Genomic DNA, 18,866 nt, shown 5'->3' on the forward strand with positions numbered 1-18,866 from the left:
AGCCATGTGGTATAAAGTGCTCCAGAAGAGTAGAAAAGCACTAGTAGCAGAACTCATGACCAAGTTCATCTGTGAGTTTTATCAGTGTACAAGATTCAATTATCCAATCAGTTGGAAAATTACATTAAATAGTTTTGTTTGTTTCAAATACATTCTGAATTGTACTGTTTCATTTTCCACTCTAGTTGAGCACTCAAAGTCCTTTATTCAACATGCCTCATTCACACATGCACGTGTTTTCTACCTAGCATTATTTTTCTTTCTCAGCAAAATCTTACTGTTTATTTCTAACCCAGCATCTACAGCTACAAAGACAAACATTAAGAAAAGTACAAAGGAAATCATTATTTAACCTGCAAAAGAAACTCCCATTGGGTTTCTCCTCAGGCTTCACCAAAATAATGTTGAGTTAAAACAACCAAATGACAAGTATCACTTTCTCATTATCACTTTTTCCTCACATTCTAGTAGGACCAAGTTGTCACTGTAAGTTGTTTGAAATATATGCTCATATCTGGGTAAGAAAGGCCATTGTAAGTTTAAGTTACCACGAGATAGCTTGGAATAAATGCAAAAATAAATACAAATAAGTTGTTATGAGTCAGTGTCATGGAGTCATGTTTTGTACTGTGTGGTTGTTGTCTGTCACACACCAGAGGGTGGCGTAGTTTGTGTTCTATGTTATTGATGTTTTGTGAGTTCCAGGTGGAGGCTGACCATTGGTGGAGCACTGGGAGAGGCCGGCTGTAAATGAGGACCCTTCTGCCCCTGGCTGCTTCCTGCTCCCAATGAGCTGTGGCTGTGTGTGAGACTCTGTTCTCTGGAATGAGAAGCTTTTGCTGTGTTGTGAATAGTTTTGTTGTAAATAGTTGTAAGTATTTTTACTCGGTAGCTGTAGGGCTGAGAAGCTATTTTCTCCTGTTTTTGGTTAGGGAGGCAGATAAGAGACCTGCATTTTCTTTTGGGTTTTCTCCGTGTAGGTGAGTCAGTTTCACTTCATTTATAGAGAGTTTTGTTTGTTGTTTTGGCCATGCTCACCCTGACGCCCGCTACCTTTTGGAATTTAATAAACTGACTGGTTATGTAACTCTGTGGCAGTTTTTGGTTTGTTTTCCTTGAGAGCAGGAGTGTGAGGACATTCTCTCTTTTCTTTTTATTTTCCTTGTGTTGTGCACCGGTTTCCCCTGGGCTGGGGTGTAACAAAGTTCACAGGTTTTAAACAGTTAGAGCTCTGTAAATGGGCCCCGTACTTGGATACATTTTGCTAATCCTTTATTCTGATGGACAGATTAACAACCTAACTAGAAGTTTCTGATCTTTATGTTTAGTTGGCCTGATCCACACCAGACACTGGTTCAGTGTCCAGGCTCTCATATAACTACTGTTAATATTTTTGCATTTTATATTCACTTTCAGTGCTGTGTCCTGAAATCAAAGAGATGGATGTTAATAGCTTTGCTCAAAATTCTAGTACTGCTGAAATGTAATGGGAAAATGTTGTTTGTAGTGTGTTTAACTATCCCTTTGATTAAAGATCTTGTATATACTGTAAATATTAACGACTTTTTGCATGTACCATTTTCTGTGGAGAAAATAAACCACAATGCATTAAATTGAAAAAAACAAACAAAACAAAAAAAGCTGACTGACTCACCTTTCCTCCTACAGTGGCAGACTTGGCATGATGTTTGAACACATGTTCAGGGTCTTTATGATACGCCTTCAAGAAGGAGTTGGGGGTGATGTTTCTAGAAGCAACAGATTTGCATGATGTGACAAATCAATGTGTGCAACAACTTCTACAAAAGGTATACTGAATCAGTTTTGACACATGTGAAACGCATTATTAAATATTTAGCTTAAGTTGTGGTATGCTGAAATCGCTGAGTAGTAATTAAATGGATCAGACATGTTGTTTGGTCAAAACAGGTCTCATGGCTGTGCAGCGTATATTTTAAAATAAAGGGGTGGTCTAAATTTTGTTTGTGAGAACAGTTTTATTTAGTTTATCGTTGTGATGTTCAGCATGCAATTGTTAACATTTTGCTGTCTATTTCAATCCAGTTACTGTTGATATATGAGGCAAATTGATTTCCTTTTGCTGCCTAAACCTAAAACGCTGAGAAGTCGTTTTGTAGAAGGTGGGAGGCTCTGTAACTGAAAGGAGATGATATTGAGAGTGCCATTATCTCTAGGTACAGCAGGGGATGGAGGATACAAACCATTTAGAGCACGACATGAAGTGTATGCTTTTTTTGAATGATGAAGCCTTTTAACCTCAGGGTTCTTAATCCTTTTGAATTTGACAAGAAGCAAAAAGTGTAGCTGCCAGACTGAGTATGTAAGGTTTAGTGCTAAAAACAAGATTAAGGAAAACTATGTATCAATTAAAGATGGCAAAAGTGAAAAAGATGTTTCCTCAATTTACAATTGACACCAAAATCTTTTCATATAACAAAACACAGTGACCGATAATCTGAATTTGTTAATGAGTAAAAAGGACAGAGGGGATTGTGATTTGTTTATAAACAGTTGTGCTGATAAGTTTACATACCGTGGCAGAATTTGTAATTTTTGGGCCATTTTCCAGAGAATATGATTGATAATACAAAACTTTTATTTCAATCATGATTAGTGGTTGGGAGAAACCATTTATTATCAAACATACCCTTTTTAAATCATAATGACAACAGAAACTACCAAAATGACCATGATCAATGTTTATATACCATGAAAGTTTTAATAATAACGGTGACCAGTCCGTGATCTGTTTCCTTGTAATTAGTTTGTGTGTATAAAACGTCAGTGAGTTTCTGGGCTCCTGACAAACCCCCAGTGCTGCACTGATGTTGGATTCTGAGCTACAGGGAAAGCAAAAGAATGATCAAAGGATCTGTGGGAGACGATAGTTGAACTTTATGAAACAGGAAAAATGATATCCAGGCAATTGACAGCATCAATCAGCAGTGTTCAAACAAAGAAGTGGAAAAATTCTTTTGTAATGGAAACAAACATTTCAGCCAAAACTGCCACAAAACTTGTTCGGGATGCAAGAAAACCCCCCACAAATAACTTCAGTTGACATACGGGACTCTCCGGGGAAAAAAAGTGGATTTCAAGATACATAATAGGAAGCACTTAAAGAAAAATGGACTGTGTGACATGAATGATGGACCACATAGTTGCAGTTTCGACACTTCATTATTTGGTTGCTCTTTTCTCTAACACTCGGCCGCAGCTTTTCAGCTGCTAGCCACACACAAAACAACAACGCATGTCCTAGTACATTCTTTAATAGGGGAGACGTTATTGGCTGATGGAGCTCCAGTGTGTCTCAGCCTCCCTGCAAGCCACACCCCGCCACATACTCCCATCGCCCAACCTAGCCCGGGGAGCCATCTGGCCTAGCCTATTCCATCCCTCTGCGGACGGTAAGTGGGGACTGGCCATGACCATCTGTGTCCCGGCCCATAGACCAGCAGCAAGGATGAGTCGGATCAGGGGGCCGACCGTGTACCCAGATCCTCCTTTTACAGAAATAACAGCCTCTAAATGCTTCCTATGGCTTCCAATGAGAGTCTGGATTCTGGTTGAAGGTATTTTGGACCATTCTTCTTTACAAAACATCTCCAGTTCAGTCAGGTTTGATGGTTTCCAAGCATGGACAGCCGCTTTAAGTCACACCATAAATTTTCAATAATATTCAGGTGTTGGGACTGAGATGGCCATTTCAGAATGTTGTACTTGTTCCTCTGCATGAATGCCTTAGTAGAGTTTGAGCAGTGTTGAGGTTCATTATCTTGTTGAAAAATCCGGGCCTGGCGCAACTTCAACTTCACTGATTGTGTGAATGTGGTGAGGCATTGTGTTCCTGTTTCTCTTTAAACTTTATTCTTCTACCTTATTCTAGTTGCTCCGTTTCTTTGCCGCTTAACTACTCCCTCAGTTTTCAGCCGATTGCCACCATTCAAATATTTAAACTGTTCTGCTATTTCTGCTAATGCCAGCTATGTCCTTTGGTGCTCACAACTTTTCTACTTTTTGAGATATTAAGCTTTTTATGCCACTTTTTGGCCCATTTGATGAAAGAGACCACATTTTCAGTGTGATCACCAGTTTAGCTTGCTGGGCTGAGCCATGTTTTAGCTCAGTGAGATAAGCAGCCGTTTTCAGAGCGGGAGGCCAGGGTTAGAATCCCGCTTATGGCAACATTTTTTTCATTAAACAGTTCAAGTTTTTTAACTCTTTTCAACACAAATTCTACCTTCTTCACCCCTTTTCAGCTGTTTTCAGTTCCTTCGCCTCTTTTTAGCACAATTTTCAGTTTCTTCATCTCTTTTTTCAGCACAATTCAGCTTCTTCTGCGCAGTGCACATTTTTTCTCTCATCATATCTTTGTTTTGGGACTGGAACTGGTTTGGCTCAGTGGGATGAGCAGCTGCCGAGAGACCCAGTGATGAAGGTTCGAATCCTACCTGTGGTGGTTGCCGCACATCTTCCCTGCTTGCATGCACACTGCTTTCTTGACACTCTGCAGTGTACCCTTTCAAATATAGCCATCTTCGGCAAGCAGTTCAGCTTCTACACATCTGTTCAGCAGATAATTCTGCTTCTTCAGCTTTTTTCAGCAGATTCCACTACACGGCATTCACACTGCATTTTTGCAGGAAATGCAACTTTTTCTAATTCTTGATTCTGTCACTGATCTTCTGCATCACTTTCCCATACAGCATTTCCTTGTGCAAAGTGCACTGAATAGTTGAACGATGCACAGTGACACTATCTGCAGCAAGATGATGTTGTAGGTCTTTGGAGCTGGTTGGTGGCTTGACTATGACCATTCTCACCATCCCTCGCCTCTGCTTATCTAAGATTTTTCTTGACTTGCAACTTCGGGTCTTAACTTGAACTGTGCCTGTGGTCTTCAACATCCTCACTATGTTCCTCACAGTGGAAACTGACAGCTGAAATCTCTGAGATAGCTTTTTGTATCCTTCCCCTGAACCATGATGTTGAACAATCTTTGTTTTCAGGTCATTTGAGAGTTGTTTTGAAGCTCCCATGTTGCCACTCTTCAGAGAAGATTGCAAAGAGGAGAAAAACGTGTAATTCAGTACAAAAGAAATTTCAGCTCTCACAAACTATTCCAAATTGCAAAACGCTTACCTATGTCTCTAACAAAACCACTCTAACTTTGTAAAAATAGGAAAGATTTCTGTTTTTCACTATCTACTATAGAATTGATTTGTTTTTTAAACAACCTAACTCCAAAGAGTCTAACAGACACATTTCTCACTTTATCATATAAAAAAACCCCCAGTTAAATATGTAATGTTTTTTACACTGACAGAAAGGGGAGTGTCACTGGTGCTGCCTGCTTAAGATCAAAGTGGGCTGCATGTGTACATGATGTAAAATTAGTTTAACACCCCTGATTGTTTGTGTTGTGATTATAAATTTTTATATAGATGGTTTCACCCAACCCCTAACCACGAGCGAGTAAAAAGTTTTTCCATTAGCATTCATATTCTCTAAAACAAAAAAATGGCCCAAAAAAGTCACAAATTCTGACAGGGTATGTAAACTTATGAGCACAACTATGTAATTGTGTATATCATTCTCTTTACCACCCTCACCTAATATCCTCCAGGTCATAGTAAACATTGCGGGTGGTATCTTTGATGTAGATGGCCATGTTTGGAGACTGCAGCATCTTCATGGTGAGCTGTTGAGGGAAAGCGGTAACAAACAAAGCCCGAAGAGCATCCTGATTGCTGATTTCTGTGGGCACCCAGACTTGCTTTGTTTCCTCCCCATACTGCAGGAACAGCACACCTGACACAACACAAACAGGCAGGAAGAGGGGCCATCAGTCTGTGTCAGAACCGTACAAAGAAACATCTTCAAATCTTAATACGCAAACTGATGAGTGGCAGCTAAAATAAATATTTTTGATGTTTATTTTAATATATTTAGCCATATACAACATAAGAATGCTAATCCACAACAAAATCTTTAAATTAAATAGGGTACAGGTGCTTGCTTCTCAATGGCTTATGAAGCAGACAGCTTATAAACTAAACCTTCAAGCTCCAACACAAGAGCTTGCAGGTGAAGTGTGAAGTATGAATAGATTCATGTTGAGAGATTATTTAAATCCCAGTGATTCACGAGCTATCCTATGCACTCAATTTGTCTCATATGCATACTGTCATGGTCCACATGACCCAGCGTTTTGTGTTTCATTTTGGTATCATCTTATGTTTTGTATTAATTCTTAGGGTTTGGTTCTTGTGTTTAGTGTTTTAGTGTGCTCCCTCCTGTGCTCTGTTCGTGTCCCTGAGTTAGTGTTGTAGAACAGTTTGTGAATTTCCTGTTTTACTTTGAAGGTCTGTGTCTCGTTGTGTCTATTAGGTTCAGCTGTGTTCCCCTCTGGTGTGTCATTCCCTAATTACCTTGTGTGTTTTTACAGTGTGTGCCTGCCTGTGATCCTTGTCGGTTCGTCTGTGTTATTCAGTGTTTCTCCGCGTCTCTCTGCCCTGCTTCCTCCGTGTCATCTCCGTGTATCATCCTGTGTCCTTATGTTTTCAGGGTTGTTTATTAGTTTTTCCCAGTCTAGGCTTTAGTAGCTCCCTGTTCCTTATTTCCTCTTTTTGTACTTCGTCGTCACTGTAAATAAACACTCACTCGCACCCCTGCCAGTTCATGCATTTTGGGTCCTTTTCTCGTAACACCATACGACTGCTGCCCCAGCCGTGACACATACTTAGTTACGGACCTACAGGCCTTTTAGCTGTGAGATGACTGAGCTAACCACTGCAACACTGTCTATCTAACAGAAATGCTACTAGGAGAAACCTCAGCAGTCAAATTAGCTGCCAGGATTAATGTTAATTCAGTTGGTAACTTGATAAAATGAAACTTGTTTTAAAGGGATTTCTGCAGCTACAACTCTAATGCCTCCAACTGTGTAATGCTTGACACGCTTGATTAGCAAGCAAAAGGTTGCTGGTTTGATTCCAGTGGGGGACACAAATGCCTTTATTTGTGTTAAGAAGAAAATCGGATGTAAAGTTCTTCACCCTTGTTCAGAACTGTAGTATCAAACTTGTTCTTGAAAAGCAGTACACTCTTTCCCCCACTCTACAACACTGTGTTAAACAGTCTGGTTAAAGAATTAATACATATCCTGACTTCTACAGGTATATCATCTGAAACATCTGCCTTTCCATTTTTCATCCTCTTCATAGCTGCCCTCACTTCCCACTTACTAATCCTCTCCACTTCCTGATTTATTCATTTCTCCCTAGTGCAATAGCAGCATGAAACCCTGTGTGAGAGGGAAGGGGCGGAGCATGGACAGCGAGGTTAGGAGTCTCACGGTTTTCTGACCGTGTGCACAGGTAGTTCTGGATAACTGCTTATTTTTTGGAACTTCCATGCTTATTTAGGAAGGAGTTCATTGTTACATCTTCAGTTTGTAATACATAAACAGTCTTCAAATCATAATGCAACTGGAAGCATTTCTTTTGGAAACCAGGAACACAAGACTCCTTTTTTAAACTTTGTTTATTGGAAATTACCCTACATAGAGTTTCAAAAGTTCTGTTAAGTGACGTGGCACTAAACAATTGAGACTCTTAAAAACAAGTTATAACATTTTAAAGTGGATACTGAAACGGACTTGAAGCCAGTGTTAGGATGCCAGTATAGGTGTAATGTGATCACACCTTTTCTTTCCTGTCAAAAGGCAAACATCTGCATTTTGAACACTGAAGTAAGAACTGATCAGAGCCAACATATAAAGAGTTACAGTAATTAAGATGACAGGTAATAAAAGCGAGGCAGGCCTTCACCTTACTGAGGAGCCTTAGTTAAAAGAAACTTGTCTTAACAGCTGAGCTGATCTGTTTATCAAATTTTAAAGCACTGTTGAAAGTCACACCAAGGTGCCTTGCAACCAGATGACAGTAAGACACTAAAGGACCAATAGCGCTGTCATACCCATGTAACAGATTGGGTTATTTAATTGTCCAATTACATTTGAGCCCTTGAAATGAAGGGACTGTGTTAAAAATACTTTAGTTCCTCACATTTTTATGACATCTTTTTCAACCCACAGAATAAAAGCTAAAGTCTGCACATCAACTCCGTCTGAGTTGTTTCATTTAAAGTTTATTGTGGTAATGTACAGAGCCATGCACACCACTGCATCCTTATGCTGTGGTGTTCCTCAAGGCTCTGTGCTTGGCCCAATGTTATTCTCATTATACATGCCCCTCTAGACTTAATCTTTGAAAAATATAACATTTGCTCCATCGTTGCACTGCTTTCTCAAGTGCATGAGAGAAGTCAGAGAATTGCTTTTGGGCAATTCCCTTATCCTGAATGAAAAGAAAACGGCAATTGTAGTGTTTGGCAACCATACCCCATGGGACATATTAGCTGATACCTTTGGTTCCTTTGTCACTTCTCTCTCTGACTCGGTTAGTGACCTAGGTGTCCTGCTGGATAGCTCTTTCAAATTTAACAAACAAGTGTCCTCAGTAATCAAATCTAGCTTTTACCAACTGCGCCTTATTGCTAAGGCTAAGCACTATGTCCCTCATAAAGATCTTAAAAAACTCATTCATGCTTTTGTGACATCTAGATTGGATTATTGTAATTCTCTCTACATTGGTCTTCACTCTGCTCTCCTTCACAGACTTCAGCTTGTCCAGAATGCTGCAGCTCGCCTCCTGACTGGTACTAGAAAGCATACCTCTATCACCCCTGTTCTTGCTGATTTGTATTGGTTATCCATAAAATATCATATTGAATTTAAAATATTGTTGCTCACCTTTAAAATTATAAATAATTTAGCCCCTAGCTATCTGGTCGATCTCCATAGTCCACATGTCCCTGGGCGAGCCCTCAGGTCTTCAGCCCAATTACTCCTGGCTCAGCCTAGATCTAGACTTAAATCTAGGGGAGACCGTGCTTTTGCCCTGGTTGCACCTAACCTGTGGAACGACCTTCCCATTGCTATCCGTGCGTCAGACTCCATTTTATCTTTTAAATCCAGTTTAAAAACTCACTTATTTAACCTAGCTTTTCCATCTAGTTGGTGTCCCTATTTTATATTTGGCTCAATTTTTTTATCTATGTACTTTATCTTTTAGCAATATCTGCTCTTGGTAACTTTATTCCTGTATAATTAGTGCACTCAACCTGCTGACATTTGTGGTACTTTGTTAATCGTCTTTTATTTAACCATGTCTTTATTTTCCTGTTTCGATTGTAAAGCACTTTGGTGTACCGCTGGTTTTTTAAATGTGCTATATAAATAAAGTTGTACTGTATTGTATAAAATCAGAAAAAAATTGTCTCTGTTCAAATATATTTGGTCCTAACTGTATATCTGGAGGTCATCTGCAAAGCAATGAAAGGGCATTATGCTTTTTATAAATGGACCCCACGGGGAAGCAAATATAAAGAGAAAAGAATGGGCCCCAGTAGAAAACCCTGAGGTACTCCACAGTAGAGCAGGGCGATATGGCCAAAAATATTTATGCGATAACGATATAACTGATGATATAATTGATGTGAGACAAAATACAAAATACAACTCCACAACTTTACTAGCGCAAAAAACCCATCCATTTATTTTCTATGCTGTTTTTTTAAATGTGTGTGTGTGTGTGTGTGTGTGTGTGTGTGTGTGTGTGTGTGTGTGTGTTTATTGTATCATTATGTCTTCTAAAAGTAAATGTTTTAAAGAGAGATGGAAGTGATCTGGGAATATGGTATTTTATCATAAATTGGATCCTGACAGCATTTTCATGACCATATTTTCCATACAGCTTCTGCAGGATATTCATATGTGTTGTCCAAATCAGTTAAGAAGCAAACTATTTCATACAGTGTTATTGAACAGATTTATTTAAATGTGTCTACATACCTAACGGCCAACCTCTTGTCTGACCACTTGAGCGGCCTACAGGTAGACTTGCTCTAGCCTTAGAGCCCCTTGTAAAGGCAGCAGATAGGGGTATCATCTCTCCACCAGACATGCTACTTGAAACCAGCCTGTTCTGCTCTTTCACCAAGTGTGGGACACCAGCACCTTGGGGACTGTCAACAAACCAGGGACTCCTTACCTGGATTGAAAGAAAAAGCAAAAGGATTATGATTATGGGAGAGAGGAGAAAATGGTAAAAAAAAATTATTAAAAGTGCTTCCACTACTAATCAAATCTTATGTTAAGGGACATCCATCCATCCATTCACTTCCGCTTATCCTTTTCAGGGTCGCGGGGGGCGCTGGAGCCTATCCCAGCTGTCATAGGGCGAGAGGCGGGGTACACCCTGGACAGGTCGCCAGTCTGGGGCGACACATAGGGACAGACAACCATTCACACTCACATTCACTCGCACATTCACACCTAGTGGCAATTTGGATTATCCAATTAACCTATCCCCACAAGTTGCATGTCTGTGGATGGTGGGAGGAAGCCGGAGTACCCGGAGAGAACCCACGCAAACACGGGGAGAACATGCAAACTCCACACAGAAAGACCCCGGCCTGATGGTGGAATTGAACTCAGGACCTTCTTGCTGTGCGGCAACAGTGCTAACCACCGTGCCACCGTGCTGCCTCATGTTAAGGGACATATATATCCATATATATTAGGGCTGTCAAAATTAACACGTTAATGCAGCTTAATCCATCATCATGACTAATCTGATTACATTTTTTATCTTGGCACATGCGCAAATGGGCAGTTGATCTTGTCACGGTCCGGGGCAGCGGCCGTGTGGAGAGTGGAAGGAGGACTCAAAGCGCAGCACTCATTCAGGTGTGAGGGTGATTTATTGATAATAACAAACATAAACAGGAGATGGCAAAACAGAACTACGGATGAACTAAACTGGGTGAAACTACACAAAGGAGTGGCAAACCTGAACACGAAGGGAGAACAGCAGGGAGAGCACGCAGAGGATTTCACAGGGTAGATGCAGAGTACGCAGGGTAACACAGAGGATGAACACAGGTAGGAACACAGACGACGCGACGAGGAGCAGAGGAAATCACACGCTATAAATACACAAAGAGACACTGGGAAATCACACACAGATGGGGGAAACAGCTGGACCTGATTAACCTGACGAGACAGGGGAACACTAACACCAGGGACCAACAGAGGGAGCACAAACCCAGAACCCAGTGTCCAAAATCCCAAACACAAACCATCCCAAAACAGCCATGAATAATAATGAAAGTAATAACAATAAGTACATAAACATAAAGTCACTGAGTCATGGTCGCAGGACCATGACAGATCTGGTAGTAACGGCCAGAAGAACCAGTCAACTCAATATGGAAGATGATAAACAGCACATTGGCTCGTTTGATAGAAAATTTTAATTAAAACAACAAGACAGAACAGTTGACCGACATAAAGTACTATGCACATTGTGCAGGAAGTTATTTTCTTTTTACCGAAGCACTTCCAGGGTAAAAATATCACACAAAGCATATGCTACTCGGGGATGCTGCTAGCACTTTGGCTAACGTGTCGCCCAGCTTGTGGCAAACCACTCTCACGGAGCATTGGGGCCTCAGTAAGTCTACCTCAGACAAATTGACAGACACAACTGGCAAGTAGATTGCACCAAACTGCAAAACTATTAATATCGTCGAGGACACAGCCCTTACAAAGGTTTTGCAAGTTGCCTTTCGAGATGCATTGTACAAGGCTCCAACAACAAGCACAATAATGTCAAAAATTAATGGGCTCTAAGACACTGGAAAGGAAAAAACAAGAGAATTTAGCTGCAGCCAAACATGTCACCCTGTCAGGTGTCAGGTGGGAAATTCACAACTGTAGGGATTGATTGTCCACGAAACTCAACAACTGCAGCTAAACCTTTGCCATTTGAGCATATGCCTTGTTGCATCACTGTGAGTGTTGGTGACAGTGGATTTGTCCAGGTTTCAGAAAATTGTTGGTCAATTCAAACATATTCCAACCAACGTCCCAGAGCTGGAAACACGACAAACAACCCTGGGGGAGCAGAAGGAGCCATTGATCCAGCAGAGCCACAAACTTGTGATGCTGATGCCACAAGAAAGAAATAAAAAAAAATTTTTAATTAATTGATTAAAGAAAATCCATTTCTTGTTTTAATAACCATTTTGTTCTTCTTCCATCTCTTCCTCTGTCTGTGTGTTTTCACTACAGGTATGTAACTGAGATTCTGGGTGGGGAATCCTATATTTCCTGCTCAGTGGTACTGCCTGCCCTCTCCCACTTGCATCATGTGATGGAAACCTCTAATGATGACTCTGCATATGTAACTAGGTTTAAAACAGCATTCCAAGAACACCTAACCTCCCACCAAGAAAACTTTATCAACAATGATTGTCTCAAGATTGCCACAGCTTTGGATGCTCGATGGAAGTGCCTCCCCAAGAGTGACAGAGAGAGGGTGTGGCCCACACTTGGAAGACTGCTGCATGATCAATCCCCACCTCAGACTTGTGAAGATAAGCCACCCAAGAAAATGAGTCTATTACAGATGAATCAGATGAGGAGTTTCTGCCTGACAGAATCATGCACTTGATTCTGTAGCTCATTCAGGAGCTGGTGACAAGCTGGCACTGCTGGCTTGCAAATATCTGGCCACTCCTGCAACCACTGTTCTGTGTGAGAGACTGTTCTCAGTTGCAGGCAACACTGTAAATCAGAAGCGGTCAGCTCTCCTCTCGGACAATGTAAACAAGTTAGTTTGTCTCAGTAACAGGGCCACATTAATGTGGATAAATGTTTGCAGAAAGTTTTTTGTAAACATGAATGTTAAGATGTTCAATAAACATGTTCTGTAGGGCTGTTCGATATAACGATCTACAGGGTGGACCTTTATATAGATACACCGTAACAACATGGGAATGGTTGGTGATATTAAAGTCCTGTTTGTGGCACATTAGTATATGTGAGGGGCAAACTCCTCAAGATGGGTGGTGACCATGGTGGCCATTTAGAAGTCGGCCATCTTGGATACAACTTTTGTTTTTTCAATAGGAAGAGGGCCATGTGACACATCAAACTTATTGGTTCACAAGAAAAACAATGGTGTGCTTGGTTTCAATGTAACTTTATTCTTTACCGTCGTTGTTGCGAACCACAACGCATAAAAACAGGCGCTTGTCCGTCCGTAGTGTGGTTATATTAAATATAAGAGAAAGAGAGAAGTTTAAGAAATGAATATAGCCACTACAGTGACATCAAAACCATGAAAAAATATTGCCGTAAAGAGTTTATTTTGCGACACCACGAAACAAACGACAGCGTAAAATGAAACGATAGACGTTTTTATATCGTCATCCGATATATATCGTTATATCGAACAGCCCTACTCCAGAGTTCACTTTTTAATTTACTCGATTACTTCTCCACACTCTGGACTCTTTGCTCAGTTCAGCTATGGTTCCCCTGTTGCTCTGTATGGACAGCAACCCATGCATTTCTCCATGTAATCTGCTCTGTCATGGCTCAATATTCCACCTGAGATCTGCTCAGCTTGCAGTACTGATTCATCTTTTATCTAGCTACAGTCCATTAGCTGCTACATTCACAATAATGGTGTGATGTTGTCTGGGCGGGCCTTCCCCACACCGGACCTACATGAAGACCGAAAACAAAGAAACAATGTATGTATGCACAATTAAGTTAATTCATAACTTAATGAATTAACAACATAATAAAACATAAAGTAACATGTGACTGAATATTTGCTTTAATTTGCTGAATGTTTGATTTTGCTGGCAACATAGTGTTTACACAAAGAAACCTGGGATAGTCAGTGCAGCAATGTTATTCTGACAATAGCAAATCATAGTAAATAAATATATGGAGAGAATAATGTGCTTAATGTGCAAAAAGTCAATACTTCTGGGACAAGTTGAAAGTTTTACGACTGCTCATCCACTTTGTCACACAGGGCACCAGAACCATTGTCTCCTGTGGGCTGCAAGCTGGGGGCCTCTATGGATTGTGTGTTAGTTTATCCAGTAATTGCCAGATGACATTGGAATCTGGGAGTTTAGAGGCTGGGTCAGCTCAATGCCTCTTCTTTGTGTGCCCCTAGCTGTTTCTGGGCAGGGTTTTTGGTGCACTGTGTCAAAGCAATCTGGGAAGCCATAGTTTACTCTACTGACTTATCTTAGGAGACAATAGCGATTATGTGGCAGTATGCAATGTATTTTCAGTTGAAAACATTGGAAGCCAACACTATCATGCTGCAGGTACTGGGAGTCTCCCTACAGCCTAGAAGCTAGTCTCTGGTACCTTCTCAGTTTCACCTGGACACAGGTCCCGGTTCCCCTCCAAAGCAGCACAAACAAAGTCATAACACAAAAGAGAAAAAAATATCAAAATTGACAAAGGCAGACCACATAAAACTACATTGTTGGCTGCATACAGTTGTTATCTTATGTTAACCCACAATCGTCGAACTTCTTTCATCTACGTGAAATTCTCAGAGAGTGAGAAGAGGCTGCAGGTCAGACTCAAACCCTGAATGCATCTCTTAAAAATATGATGAGGGGGGGGGGCAATGTTATTTTTGTATGACTGTGTTATGAATGACTATTCTATTTTAATAATCGGATGACTGCTCAAGATAGGAGATTAAATTTTTAGGGTCCACGAGAGAGAAAAGCACACCAGGACATCAGAGGAGACAGAATAAGAAATACATAAAACATCATTAAAAAGTCTTGTAAGGCAAGATTCCCTTTTGTAATGTGATTTAATGCTATTTTAGCATGTTTAAATAATTTGGGACTGAACCTTTCCACAGAAAAGTGTTTATAATTATTAAAATTCAATAGAATAAAACTTATAATAAAATTCAATGCAAACAAAAGAGTAGTCTAGAAGGAAGGACATAATGAAGGTTTAACCATCAGTCTGTCTCTCTGACATTACAGGAAACAACCTGCATTCCAGCTGCATCATCAGCAGGGCACACAGCCAAAGACATAAATCACACAAAAACACACAAAGATAATAATTCAATATGACCAATAAGAGCTTGTGGCTTTGTGTTTTAAAATTTGAAGTAAAAAATGGCGGATATAATTGCTATGAGACTGTTAATATTCCAAAGGTGTGATATTTCGATAGCGAATAATTACACAATTGTTTGTTTGTGAATGGTATGTTAGTTTGTGCAGAGTCTCTAATGCCCATAGGTGTAAATTTGAAGAGAGACACATTTAAAACACACCGCAGCTTCAAAAAGTCTGAAAATAAAGTAGGTTGAGAGGACAGTAATGTCTTACTGCCCCTGTGCCCCCCACTTACTGGAACAGAAAATAAAAATCTCCCCATACAGCTAACAGCACACTGCAATAATCATAATCCCGGCTCACTGCTTCAGCAGGCTGTTATGGCTATTATGACTCATCTGAGCGCAAACAGACATCCCTGTTGTCATTACAGATCAAACTTGTGAGGAATGCTCACCATTCCTGCGCAAATGTGTCATTTTTCTTAATGCCTGCGTGTGGAAAATAGATATTAGGAAACAGCGTCTTCAGTTCTTTTAGTTCTTTCACCTGGTGGACTCTTCGTCTACAACAGCAGTGCTGGGTCAGAACGGATTCCACCCATTGAATCCCTTAAATGATGGTACCTTTCTGTTTGTGTTGGCTCTCGTCACATGCTGACGTAACAAACAGTGACAGACATCTGGCGCAGACGCTGAATAGCCCGCATAATGACGCGCTGATGGAGCAGCTTGTTGAGCCGGCTCCAAACACTCAGGAGCTTGTGTATCGCAAGTTGAAGGCTAATGTAAAGTTCATATCCTGCTAATCGCTTTGGCTACTTTTACACTAAGTTGTCTTTTAAGTAGTAGAAAAAGAGCGGCTCAGAGGAGCTGTTGGTCTTTACAGATAAATTAGAGGAACTTACCTGGAGGAGATGCTTGGTGTCAGCAGTGCGGTTTTAGAGTTTTAGCACTTCCCAGGTAACTTAGCTCTAAGGGTCAAAATCAAGTCCTGCGGTTTCACGGCAGGTTTAAGGTTCTTTTCTCGGACTTTTGAGACGTCGTAGTTTCTACATGCCGCATGTTTCTCTGCTTGGATCAGGTGCACTGACAAACTCCACCCCTTTCCACCCGTTGCTGTTTCAACACAACTCCACCTTAGCAAATAATGCTGGCTGTACCGGTCTAACTGGGAGATCAGTAGTACTACTCGTGAAATTTATGACAAGCCACAAGACACCTCATGCCCCTTCAGCATTACCACTATAACAACACACATACATCGTTTTAGAAAAGAAAATGCAAAACAGTAACTGATAAATGTCTGTCAGCAACTCATTGAAATCACAATGTGAAAAACATGTTGATAAAGCTTAGAAGATCATTAAAATGAAAACAGGTTGTTGCTGGCCTTAAAATGAATAAAAAAAAGTCATAAATTCACTCCACATTTCATTTTTCAAACACTGCTAATGATGAACAAATCTTACCTGCTCGTTTGTGCAGTCCTGATGTCCTATGATAATGGTTTTATGTTGAGGATATTTTTGCCTCACATGGTCCAGGACCTCTTTCTTCCTCTCCACATGTGTGTGCTGCATTATGAGGCTGTCCATCTGGCTGTGTCTGCTGCTGCTGTTATTGGTGGGGTAGCTTCGAGGTAAGGTATTGGGAGAGCATCGATATGGACTGTAGGAGAAGTCAGGGTTAGACAACAGGCTTCTGGAGGTGTGTTCTTTCTTCTGTAGCAGACAGTCTATGCTGTTGTCCCCCACAGCAGAGGCAGAAGAGGCTCTCGAAGGGGAGATACTTGGATCTAAGTTGGAAGGATGAGAGGAAAAAGGAGTGATGGTAGAAGGAAGTGCAGAGAGAACGAAGATTTACAGGAGAAAAAAACTTATATGACAGGATGACTTTTTTCAGTTCTCAACTTTGAATTTTCAGTGTATCAGAGTTGATCGCTACCATTCTCAATCTAACGCTCTTCTGTAGATTCTTGCGTGGTGGTGTCTCTGTGGTCTTTTTATGTCTTTCCTCAAATCTCTGTTGTGGGAATGGCTGTAGCTCAGGCAGTTGAACAGGGCATCTATTAATCAAATCCCTGGCTATTCCAGTCTGAAAGCGAAGTATTTTGGACCATTTTTCAGGTTCAGTGCCCTAAATTAAACACAGAGCTGCGCCTTGTAATTTTTTAAATGTTTGAAACACTATTATTTCTCACATTTTGTTCATTCAACTAATAGTCCTAATAGAATGTAATATTTAAATTATAGTTATCCATTATACCCTGCTGCTTCCTTATGTTCCATCCTTTCAAAATCTTTCCAGAAATAAGCAAACAGTCTCACTGAACTAATATACGATGGAGCTAAAGGCGCCATATGAGCGCATAAATTGTTGACTTCAGTCAGGTTTTTTAGTCTTAAATTGTGATTAGCTTCACTGATGACCTATGATGCCTCTATGAAATTTGTTTACCAATATGACAAGAGGTCAAGACTAGAGTAGATTCAGCAGAGACCTTAATTCAAGTTCAAATTTTATTTGTCATATACACAATCATACATAATACAATATAAAGTGAAATGCTTGTTGCTGTGCAAAGCCTGACCTTAAAAAAACTACACATAGACATAAAAGTAAACAAAACGAAACTAGAAATGAAACTAAACTAACTAGAAATTTGCATAATATACAAATTTAAAATTCCAAAATTAACAGTAAAAAATTACAGTAAAATTGAAGGTAAAAAACAATATTTAAAAAAATAGAACGTGCAAAAAAAGTAAATTTAAGAAAATATAAAAGTGTGCAAGTTGAGAGTGTGCAAATAAACAGTGTGCAGTGTAACAGTTTGAGGTGGAATAAACTGTTGCTGATGTATAGTAATGAGAGAGAGAGTCCAGTCCTACACCTGATTCAGGGACCGAATAGCCTGAGGGAAGAAGCTCCTCCTCATTCTCTCTGTTTGGCCTCCTCACTGTTGAGGTCTGGGAGGACTTCAGGCGAGCAGGTGGAACAGACAGAAGGGAAGCTGAAAACGAGTGGCGTGTATGAGGGGGTGAGCACGCATGGAGAAGATCAGATAAATATGGAGGAGCAAGGTTATGAAGTGTTTTGAAAGTAAGAAGCAGGATCTTGAAATTGATATGGAGGTGAACTGGAGCAGATGGTGATGTGTGAGTAAGTAGTTAAGCAAACCAGAGAGATAAGAGGTTAACCAGGTGAGTGGTATGTTACTGATGCCAAAAGATGTTAATCTATGAGGAAGGATGCAGTGACAGACAGTATCAAAAGCTGCTGTAAGGTCAAGGAGAAAGAGGATAGTGATGAGTCCAGAGTCAGCTGCAAGCAAAACAATCATTTGTGGTTTTTACTAGAGCTATTTCTGTACTATGAAATGAATGATCACCAAATAGAAACTGTTCATACAATTTATTTCTAGTGAGGTGTCTATGAACCTGTGCAGCTACTATATTTTTGTGAATTTTGGCAAATTTGAGGAAAGGCAAATTTAAAATTGCTCTACAATTATTCAAATGGGCAGTGGATTGAGTTTACGCTATGATAACTTTTACTTACTAATAATAGAAGATATTTGAATTATTATAGGAAGTTCAAAACTGGATAGAGAAGATAACAGTTGAGTAGGAGAAAACATGCAAATAGAACAATTGACCACAAGAAGAGGGCAACTGTGAAGATTAACAATTTTGGTATTTAAAAAAGTCCATAAATTTGTTACAGACTGCAGCAGAGTGGGTATGTATGGCAAAGGTATCTGGAGGTTTAACAATATTATGTAATATAGAAAACAAAGTACGAGTATTT

General features: G+C 40.1%; 1 protein-coding gene and 1 long non-coding RNA gene across 2 annotated transcripts in view; one reads left to right on the forward strand and one right to left on the reverse strand.

The window, feature by feature from the left end:
• LOC146688421 (uncharacterized) overlaps positions 1–16,121 on the reverse strand; it is a 66,155-nt gene extending 50,034 nt beyond the window's left edge. The window contains exons 1-4 of the mRNA XM_085438039.1: positions 15,962–16,121; positions 9,941–10,139; positions 5,637–5,835; positions 1,655–1,748 (exon numbers count right to left, since the gene is read on the reverse strand). Of these exons, the coding sequence (XP_085294165.1) occupies positions 1,655–1,748; positions 5,637–5,835; positions 9,941–10,052 (405 nt within the window). The 5' untranslated portion in view covers positions 10,053–10,139; positions 15,962–16,121. The remainder of the gene's footprint in view (positions 1–1,654; positions 1,749–5,636; positions 5,836–9,940; positions 10,140–15,961) is intronic.
• On the forward strand, positions 800–9,379 carry LOC146688422 (uncharacterized). Its single transcript, XR_014916279.1, has 4 exons — positions 800–980; positions 1,669–1,808; positions 7,311–7,403; positions 8,705–9,379. It is a non-coding gene; the product is annotated as an uncharacterized LOC146688422 (long non-coding RNA).
• Positions 16,122–18,866: the final 2,745 nt, after the last annotated feature.

The sequence above is a fragment of the Copadichromis virginalis genome, linkage group LG18 (genome assembly GCF_057382275.1).
Source record: "Copadichromis virginalis isolate Kocher_CV1m ecotype Utaka linkage group LG18, C_Virginalis_male_GT1.1, whole genome shotgun sequence".
Lineage (NCBI taxonomy): Eukaryota > Metazoa > Chordata > Actinopteri > Cichliformes > Cichlidae > Copadichromis > Copadichromis virginalis.